The sequence below is a fragment of the Primulina huaijiensis genome, unplaced genomic scaffold, assembly GCF_012295235.1.
Source record: "Primulina huaijiensis isolate GDHJ02 unplaced genomic scaffold, ASM1229523v2 scaffold40257, whole genome shotgun sequence".
NCBI classification, from domain to species: Eukaryota; Viridiplantae; Streptophyta; class Magnoliopsida; order Lamiales; family Gesneriaceae; genus Primulina; species Primulina huaijiensis.
The window spans coordinates 2,303-12,767 of record NW_027359509.1 but is presented as its reverse complement, the minus strand read 5'-3'; the positions used below and the strand labels follow the sequence as shown (position 1 = coordinate 12,767).

The following is a 10,465-nucleotide window of genomic DNA, read 5'->3' as shown; positions in this document are numbered from 1 at the left end:
CTTCACACCGTTTTGTAGAAAATTACACATTAATGTAATGGGATACGTACAGATAACTCCACCCCTTGGATGTTGAATTGTTTTGATGTATAATTATGTCATGGATTGCTATCACTTTCGAGCGGAGCCTATGCACGTGTGATTATGCAAGATGTATATGTATATATATATACTGATATTGTGTGTAAAAACTAAAATCTCAAAATCGCTACTCTTCATGGCTATGAAAGAAACGCGAATATTAATTCCGTGAAAGAGAGTGAGCCTATCAATTGCAGAATAAGCCGGTAAAGGGCCAAATAATGGATACGGGCTAAACAGGACGATAGCCGCGAAGTGAACTGCAAGAGCTGAGACAGGCTAATACTATGATCCAACGATAAATTCCTAAACACAGCCTATGCATAAATCATTACTATTCAAGGTAAAACAAGTGACGCACAGAGAAGAATTCACAGAATTAATTATTTGGATTGTTCGAAACTTACGAAGCATGCAGTAAAGTAACAAACGATATTACAATAAATTATGCATAGATTTCCGAATCATGCAACCTCGGATAAGGAATAGCTATCAACGGCGTCCTCTTCCTCATAACAATCCCAAAATTTTCCGACAAATCAATCTTTTCTGATCCTTCAGGCAACTCCCAATCAAACAAATGGAAAAGTGTAGCCAACAAGTGCATTACCATCCTCTCAGCCAGGAGAATTCCAGGACAAACCCTCCTCCCCGATCCAAACGGGAGATACTGGAAATTGTTCCCACTGAAATCAAAATTTCCAGAGTCATTCAAAAACCTATCAGGTTTAAATTCAGATGGGTTTTCCCAAACGAGAGGATCCCTGTGAATGGACCACATATTCAAGAAAACTCTGGACCCCTTTGGGATTGTGTATCCCCCAATTATGCTGGATTGGCTCGGAAGCCTGGGGACTAGTAGAGGAACCGGTGGATGAAGGCGAAAAGATTCTTTTATAATGGCATTCAAATAGTGTAGTCCTGGTAAGTGGGATTCTTCCACCGTATTTTTTAGACCTACTACTTCTGTTAGCTCGTCTTGCACTCTTTTCTTTACTTGTGGATCGTTCAAAACCTCGGCCATTACCCACTCAATGATTGTGGCCGTTGTATCCGTGCCTCCAGCGATAATATCCTATTGCAGAAAAAATTTCCAGTTAGACATAGATTTCCTGTACGATTTTACAAGCTTTCATGTCGAACATTCATGCAGCAAATATTAAATGTATTCTAACTTCCCTCTTTATTTTTGTTCTATCTTATTCTGTTTTTTTCATACATCAAATTTTATTCTCTATGCATGCATCAATGTATCGTCTTCCTCATATTATTACTATGCGGTGTACACGTACCTACTATAGTTTTTTACAGAGTATATTAAGATTCAAGTCCAAAATCTATGAATGGAAGAAACCGTAAATTGAGTGTCACGTAATCCCCTATCTGAGATCAATACGACGAGCTCAATAAATAACTGAATTGGAAGTTATTGATTGAACCAATATTGACAAACCATTGGTCTGCAACCGACGGCAATTAGAATCAACTGAGTTTCTCGAGTATATAAGGAAAATTCGCGTTGCAGCACATGGTCAAGTCATTCCAGAATATGATCAAACAATTGTGAGCTGTAAACTGAGATAGAGAAGGAACAATTCAAGTGAACTCAAGAGAGTTATTTCTTATTGTGAGGAAGAAAAACAGAGTGCATTTAGTGTGATTTGTTCTAGTATCTCAAATGAATGTATTGATCAATAATAATGTCTCCACGTAGGTCAATTTTTGGAGAGTCATCTAAAATATTGAGTTCTTTTGATTTCTATTCATTTTCTGTTGCTTCTAGATTTGATCTCTATTATGTACATCATCAACATTGAATGCATTCCAATCCTTTTCTTTTGGGGGCATTTTTTTTAACAAAATTAATTGTTAGCCTTTCAAAGTAAAATTAAAAGGCGGAGAAACTTGAGGAAATTACCTTTAATATAGCCTTTATTTGAGGCAGATTGATTGATCTATCTGGATCATCTTGCTCCTTGAGCTCCAAAAGAATTTGCAAAAAATCCTTTCTTCTTTCGTCCCTCCCTTTTCCACTAACCATCGTCTTCATACGTTCATTTATTACAGAATCAAGAATTTCATCGATAGATGGGATCAAACTCTTTGCTTCTTTCTCTATTCCTTGAACGTCAAACTTGGCCAAAACTGGGAAAAAATCAGAAACATTAGGCTTCCCCAACAAATCTACAAGTTTCGACATTGCCTCCCGAAACTCGCTTCCAATTCTATCGATTATTTTCTTATCCATCGTACCGCCCCAGAGCATACTGAACACCACGTTCAGTTCAGTAACGAATATCAATTCGCTAATTTCAACTGCACTACCAGTCTTCATATGCAAGCTTTTCACAACCTTTCTAACCTCGTCTTTTCGATGAACGTAGGAAGCTTCAAGATTGCTGTTACTTAGCATCTCTCGCACGAAGAGTTTGCGCATGTCACGCCAGTACTGACCATACGGAGACCAGACTATGTCTACTCCGCCGGTGGCAACTATGGCTGCAACAGGGGGATCCCGGTTGGCGAAAATAGTGTCATGGTCTCTCACTACTTCTTTTATCAGGGACGGTGAGCTTATTACAACGCATAATTTGCTACCAAGCCAGAGCTTGTAAACCGGGCCGTATTTGTTAGCCAATTCTGTGAATTGTTTGTGCAAGTTGACCTGAAGGAACGGTAGGTATCCAAGAAATGGCAGGCCCCGAGGACCTGGTGGAATCGGATGTGTTTCTTTTTTAGATGTTTTGGAAATAAAAAAATACCAGAATATGGATACTATGATGAGAAAGGCGGTGAGAATTGGTAGTGAGAAATCATCCATTTTTGCAGCTGAGAACTGGCTATAGCAATTACGGGAAAAAAAATAGTAGTTGTTTACCAATTAAGTTCACGGCAGGTTTGTTTATATATAACAATGAGAGCTGACTTCTCGTGCTGCGCTCGAAGGGTCAGTTTAGAAGTTCGTATTGAACTTGGATAGAATAATTTGANTGTCTCCTTTCGGTCATTCATCGAAAGGAGACACTTTAAGAAATGAATATTATTGATATTTTGAAACGAAAGAATTCCTTTTCTATAAAAATATATAATATTTTGAAAAAATTCCAACGATTACCCATATCCAAGAATAGAATAATTGAGAGAAAGATATTGTGATGATAAAAAAAATGAGTAAGACAGAGATGGACCAGTTATCATTATTAAGAAAACCCTTTATTAGTTAGTATTAGTAATGGAACACAAAAGAAAGGATAAATTATAAATTAAAGGGTCGATTGACAAAAATAATTTGCACGACGGGATTTATCTGCATCTATCGGCTTTGGCTCGACTGAACGTTTTAATGAAACTTCAGTTAAATTATGTTATAGAAAAAACAGGAATTTTTTCCATCCTGCTTTGAAATCTTTCATTCTTCAGCTCATTTCCTTTTATCAAAAGACTTCAATTGGTACGCGCAAAAAATAGGTCAATTGGGCGGCTTTTTGTTCAATTTCTCGTGAAGTCAAATTTTCATCAGTACGGGTCAACGGAATAGCCCCCCGGCCTCGGATGTACATATAAAGGATACGACGAGCATAAATATCCTCTTTAACTTCTATTCTAATAGACTGAATATCTTTTGTACGGAATCGGAGGAATATGCGACGATTTGTTCCAAGAAATCCCCAACGAAAAATACACACTATTCCCTCCTTTTTATCGAATCGTTCATAACCACTAGCTACATTCCAGGAAATTGTGCACCACAAATAGGAACTAATAAAGAAACCAACGATCTCATAGAAAGACATCACGAGTTCTCGTGGGAAAAAAACAATTTTCTGAGCTGAAACAAAAGATATAAAATTTCTACCAAGATAACTGGAAGTTCCAACAAATAAGAATCCTAATGAACCTAAAAAAACGATAAGGGCCCAGCAAAAATTACTTAGTTTTCGAGACCCCGTTATAAGTTCTATCCATATATGTTCTGATCGCCAACTCATACTTCATCCGATTTAATTTTATTGGAATTGAGAGAATACCCCAAATTATTTTGCCTTTACTTTTTTTTTTTGTTTCCGAAGGAACTCTTATCAAACTATTGCTAGTGTGATTATTGGAACTGAGGATATTATGCAATTAGTTACTACTCAAAACAAAATACTAGTTGGTATTAAAAATATCCGATTCAAGTAGGTAAAGAGATGTTTGAATCAAAATAATTTTGTTTAAAGTTCGATTCTTTTTCAAATGGCAATTTAAAACATACTTTTCAAGTAATTAAATATTATTTAATGGATGAAAACGATAGTAGCTGAACCTAATAAGATAACAATTACAACTCAAGAAGTAATAAGTGCTTGGCCATGGACGGGGAAACCTCCTATTTGCCAATAGAGATGTTGGCCTACTTTCACACAAGATATATCGTACAACACTTTTAGTGTGTTGATGAAACATGATAGCACATAAAAGGTGTGAGAAGATTTAATGTGATATAGATATATTATTTCGATAACTCATGAATTTGGATTATCGGTTTTAAATAATTTGCATATATTCATTTAGTTTTGCAATTTTTGGGCAAAATGGTGGGAAAGAAGTGATAAAACCATATTTTTCTAATAAGTATAATAATATCAATTAATCATACAGAAATGCGGCATGTAGTCAATGCGTTCACAAAATGTGAAACAGTTGACTGGATGCGCACTAAAATATTGAATATTTCACATGACAAGATATGGAAAATAATTTTTAAAATTATTATAATATTAATATATATATATATATATATAATTTATAATTACGTATTCTGAAGCAATCTTTTAAAAAAAGGTGTCCTGAAGATTAACTACACGTGCCACTCGTACGATTATCTAGTAAATTTGGCACTTTCGTAAATTTTTATGTAGAAATTTGTTGAAGTGTCCTTGTTTTTCTGGAAGTCAGACTACAACTAGTAGCCTACCTATGGTGTTCGAGACCTCGAGAATGGGCATACATACACTAAATTGCTTGATTTAAATTAAATGTATTTAATTTTTTTTATAAATTCCTTTTGATTAAATTATCAAACAATTAAACTTAATTTGTCTGACCAATTGCTATCTATTTCATGACCATTCAAATCGATTTGAAGTTTGAGCCATACACATCACATCGGGAAATACTGTCAATTTTTGACATTTTAAAACAATTAATCAAATGTACTCTACATGACGTCTACTCGGTGTCAGTGTACAACGACACCAAATTCAAAACCCAATTTTAAAATTGTGATTGAACCAATTAAATGTATGTTACATTTTCATTCAACGTTTTTTTTTTTTTGCTGGTAATATAAAAACTCGTACTTCTTAGATTAAATTAAATTTGTAAGAAATATTTCATCACTACATGAACATTGTTGTATACATCCATTACACTAATTTCACCTAATTAATAATTTCCAACGTATTATTCATATTCTCTAAAATGTTAAAACAAAAAACTCAATATCAAAACATATAGCATAGTGAAAGAATATTATTTTTGTTAGAGCCCAACCCATTTTCCCTAAAGCCCATAAGTAAGTGTAAAAATAAAAAATAAAAAAAAATAAATAAGTTTAAAAAAAAATGAATGATAATCATCCAAGTTTCCTTCCCTCTCCCGTAACCTTCTGCCTTTTTTTTCTTTTTCAATTTCGAAGCTTTGACCGTCGATTGTGGTCACACCGGTGATCGAAAAATTAAAGTAAATACATATTTGGAAAGCTTATGATGAGAGCTATCCATTGATACCAGTTTTAGTAGGTAAAATCGTGACTTACGAAACCCGTCGCCTCTTTCGCCGTTAAATCTTCGCCGTCCGTCGCCAAATTTCGAAAATTTATTGAGTGCTTTTGTTCTCTGGGTCGTAAGCTTAATTGTGGTATATATATTGATGTATAAATCACGATTCCATAAATTATTCAAGGTTGATATATTTTTGGGTTAAATTTGGTACCAATATTGATATTTATTATATTATTGATGGTAGGTAACAAAATTGAGCCGATTAGAGGTATCTATCAGATTTTCGGAATTTATTTGGATTAAATTCGAAAATTCTGATAATTTTCAATAATTAGATGTTTAGATGCTATAGAATTGTCGTATACTAATTTTAGAAATTTTAAAACCTAAATTATGGATTTTTGGAATTTTAGGCTAAATTGTCAAATAATAAAAAAATAAATGGAACTTGATATGAAACGTCTTGTTTGCCACAGGATTGGATTCTGCGAGAAATTCTTAAGATATTTCCGTGGTAAATTAGGATATTTCAGTTGAGGTACGCATGAAATGTTTTGTTATGACCTCTATAGTGATGTGGAATGACGTCAAGTATTTTTTAATGAGTTGTGATGTGCTTTATGTGCTTCTATGAATAACGTGATTGCATTCACGCATTTATTTGAGTTGGTACTATTCATGCATAGCATTTAGAGCCTTGACTCCGTTGGTTGCTATCATTATTGATCTGTTATAATGTTGAGTCATCGATGGAGCGAGTGATAAGATTAGATCACTCTTGACATCTCATCGATGGAGCGAGTGATAGGATTAGCAAACTCCTGATGACTGCACGAGGACTGACCGAGTCGCTACCGGACCCTCGATGCTACGTGCATGGATGAGCGGCGGCATGATATTACGTTCCTTGCACGGGTGGCCACTGTTCCTGTTGCTGATGCGCTTCATTTGGACTCCGTTTTTGTATCCGTTATTTCGTTGTTACCGACACGGATTGCATTGCATTTTACTTGATTTTATTTCACGTCAGTTATAACTGTCATAATTTTATTGGTTCGTCGTACTGGGGCCTGACCCTTTTTTTCCTTTTATGTTGTGGTTGTTTTTTATGCCATAACAGATTATCCAGGAGGATTTGACGAGTCTGGTGGAGCGTGAGGTAGCGGTGCCCAGTAGTTGGAGTATTGTTGAGAGTTCCCAGCTATATAAGTAAATATATGTATGTATTAGCTTATCGAGTTATATATTTACCAGTGGATGCCCTGCGTAGTTGTAGTGTACTTTTATGATGTTTTGGACTGTTGCTGTGTGATCGAGCCTTGTCGGCTCTGTAAATGTTAGTCCTGGACAGTGCGGCTATAGGTTTGTGAATTGATGTTATGACTTTATTTCGAGTATATACATGTTGCTTGTGTTGTTTGAAAATTTTTGAGATGTCCTACTTACGAGAAGGTCATGTCGAAATTTTTATTGGCCGAAAAAGAAAATTTTTAATCGCTTTCGCTGTTATCATTAACGAATCATGTTTGTTTGGTCATTAAACGCTAATTAAAAGCACTGGCCCCATAATTTATCTAAAAAAAGAACAGGAGTCCATTTCTAGCTAAACTAAGGAGAGCACGTAAATTGCTCGTTCATATAAAATTCTACACTGCAATGGAATCAACTCGTAGTTTTTAATCCAAAGCGCAACCCATCAACGGTGAATTAGTCTATACTATACTGGAATGTTTATATTTATATTTCAATATCAATTGATCATAAGACCAGTCCTTAATATTTTTATGTAAATTAATATATATGATCCTAAGATTAACATTTGATCATGTAATAGGAAGAAAATTACTTGAGATGTAGCATGATATAATTCTCGAATGTGCATTTTCAAATTCAATAATCATTAACAACAAAACGAAGTTTAGGGGGGAAAAAAGCCATTTAAAATCTTTCTCTATATGTGTGTATATATATATTTGGCAAAAAAATGTTCGATACATTTGTCATTACGAATTCAAGGTAAAACAAGTGACGCACAGCAGAATTCACAAAATTATTTGGATAGTTCCACATCTTCGAAACCAACAAGGCAGTAAAATAGCAAACGATATACATTAATTTACGCATACATGTCCGAATCATCCAACCTCGGAGAAGGAATAGCAATCAAGGGCGTCCTCTTCCTCGTAACAATCCCAAACTTTTCAGACAAATCAATCTTTTCTGATCCCTCGGGCAACTCCCAATCAAACAAATGGAAAAGAGTGGCCAACAAGTGCATTACCATCTTCTCAGCCAGGAGAATTCCAGGGCAAACCCTCCTCCCCGATCCAAACGGGAGATACTGGAAATTGTTCCCATTGAAATTAAAATTTCCAGGGTCGTTCAAAAACCTATCAGGCTTAAATTCAGACGGGTTTTCCCAAAAAAGAGGATCCCTATGAATGGACCACATGTTCAAGAACACACTTGAGCCCTTTGGGATTGTGTATCCTCCAATTATGCTGCATTGACTTGGAAGCCTTGGGATTAGCAGCGGAACCGGTGGATGAAGACGAAAAGTTTCTTTTACAACGGCATCCAAATATTGTAGTTTTGGTATGTGGGATTCTTCCACTGTATTTTTTAGACCTACTACTTCTGCTAGCTCCTCTTGCACTCTTCCCTTTACTTGTGGATTGTTCAAAACCTCAGCCATTACCCATTCAATTGTTGTCCCTGTTGTATCGGTGCCTCCAATGACGATATCCTGTTGCAGAGAATTTTGAGTTACAGATTTTCTGTACAATTTTACATGTTTTCACGTTGAACATTTATGCTTTCTTGTACGCATGCATCATATATTATATGTATATGTATTATTTTCCTTTTTTTTTCTTTTTTTTTTCCTGTTATGATATCAAATTGTCTTGCTCCTAATTATTATTCGAGATATTTATTTTCTACAATTTTTAACACACCATATGAAGATTTATACCCAAAATCTAGATGTTCCCATTCGCACACCTCATAGCTTAGTACAATCCCGTTGTTCCTTTGTTGGGTTGTTTTTTTAATAAAACAATTAAATTAAAATAAAATAAAAGGCTAAGAGTCGAAGAAATTACGTACGGTTAATATAGCCTTCATTTGAGGCAGATTTATTGATCTCTCGGAATCTTCTTGCTCCTTAAGCTCCAAGAGAATTTGTAAAAAGTCCTTTCTTCTTCCGTCCTCACTCTTTCCACTCTTAATTGTCTTCATACGTTCGCATATTATAGAATCGAGAATTTCATGGAAACATGGTAACAAACTCTTTGCTTCTCTCTCTATTCCCTGAACATCAAACTTAGCCAAAACTGGGAAAAAATCAGAAACATTTGGCTTTCCCATCAAATCTACGAGTTTCGACATAACCTCCCGAAACTCACTTCCAATTCTATCGATTATTTTCTTATCCATCGTACCACCCCAAAGCAAACTCAAAACGACATTCAGTTCAGTAACGAATATCAAATCGCCAATTTCAACAGAACTACCAGCCTTCGTATTCAAGCTTTTAACAACCTTTTCAACCTCGTTTTTTCGATGAAAGTAGGAAGCTTCAAGATTTCTGTTACTTAGCATCTCTCGCACGAATAGTTTACGCATATCCCGCCAGTACTGCCCGTACGGAGACCAGACTATGTCTAGCCCGCCGGTGATGACTATGGCTGCAACGGGGGGATCTCGGTTGGCGAAAATCGTGTCTTGATCTCTCACAACTTCATTTATCAGGCACGGTGAGCTGATGACTACGCATAGTTTGCTACCAAGCCAGAGCTTGTAGATTGGGCCGTATTTTTTAGCCAATTCTGTGAATTGTTTGTGCAAGTTGACCTGAAGGAAAGGTAGGTATCCAAGAATGGGCAGGCCCCGAGGACCAGGTGGGATCGGATGTGCTTCCTTTTTAGATGTTCTGGAAATCCAAAAATACCAGAATAAGGATACTACGATGACAATGGCAGTGAGATACGGGAGTGAGAAACCATCCATTTTTTGCAGCTGAGAGTTTGCTTTGAGAGCTGATGGAAAATTTGTTGCATGCAAACATGTTCTGAAAAAAACATATTTGCTACACGTACGTGCCACTGAGCGTTTTCCCTCTTCCTTGTTTGCCACGTTTGGTTCGACAACTACTACATCTATATCGGTGCGCCGACTGCAAAATTGGTGATTTTATGTTACACGAGAGTGTTTTCTTACACAATATATTTGCATGTGAAATCCGTAACTACAGTTTTTTTTATAGTACTACTGGCTTTGGTGTATACTTTAGTACAGGTATGGTTTTTGTACATAAACTAGTAAATTAAATTGGTATACATAACTATTGAAAAAGGTTTGGCTGGTAAAAATATTTGCTTGAATTGAAATTACACTTTTAAACGTGCTAATTTTAATTTGATAACTCATGTTTGACTGTATAAGTGAAATTTGGCTTATTGATGGCTTCCATCCTTGCATTCTTATAAAAACTTGTATCACGATCATATATTTTTTATATTATATTTATACGAAATTTTGCATGATCAGTACAGCAACATTGGGTATACAAACATAAACACTAGTTAATTTCACCTATTTATTCTGATTATTTTCCA

The 10,465-nt window shown here is 35.5% G+C and overlaps 2 protein-coding genes across 2 annotated transcripts; both read right to left on the bottom strand.

Annotated features, from left to right (window-relative positions):
* Positions 1-382: 382 nt before the first annotated feature.
* On the bottom strand, positions 383-3,005 carry LOC140969166 (labd-13Z-ene-9,15,16-triol synthase, chloroplastic-like). The gene is made up of 2 exons (XM_073430436.1): positions 2,000-3,005; positions 383-1,156 (listed from the first exon to the last, which is right to left on the bottom strand). Exons 1-2 carry the CDS (start codon positions 2,900-2,902, stop codon positions 527-529), a joined length of 1,533 nt encoding a protein of 510 aa, XP_073286537.1. The 5' UTR covers positions 2,903-3,005; the 3' UTR covers positions 383-526.
* A 4,819-nt stretch (positions 3,006-7,824) lies between these two features.
* On the bottom strand, positions 7,825-10,006 carry LOC140969165 (labd-13Z-ene-9,15,16-triol synthase, chloroplastic-like). The gene is made up of 2 exons (XM_073430434.1): positions 8,955-10,006; positions 7,825-8,592 (listed from the first exon to the last, which is right to left on the bottom strand). Exons 1-2 carry the CDS (start codon positions 9,855-9,857, stop codon positions 7,963-7,965), a joined length of 1,533 nt encoding a protein of 510 aa, XP_073286535.1. The 5' UTR covers positions 9,858-10,006; the 3' UTR covers positions 7,825-7,962.
* Between the last annotated feature and the right edge of the window lie 459 nt (positions 10,007-10,465).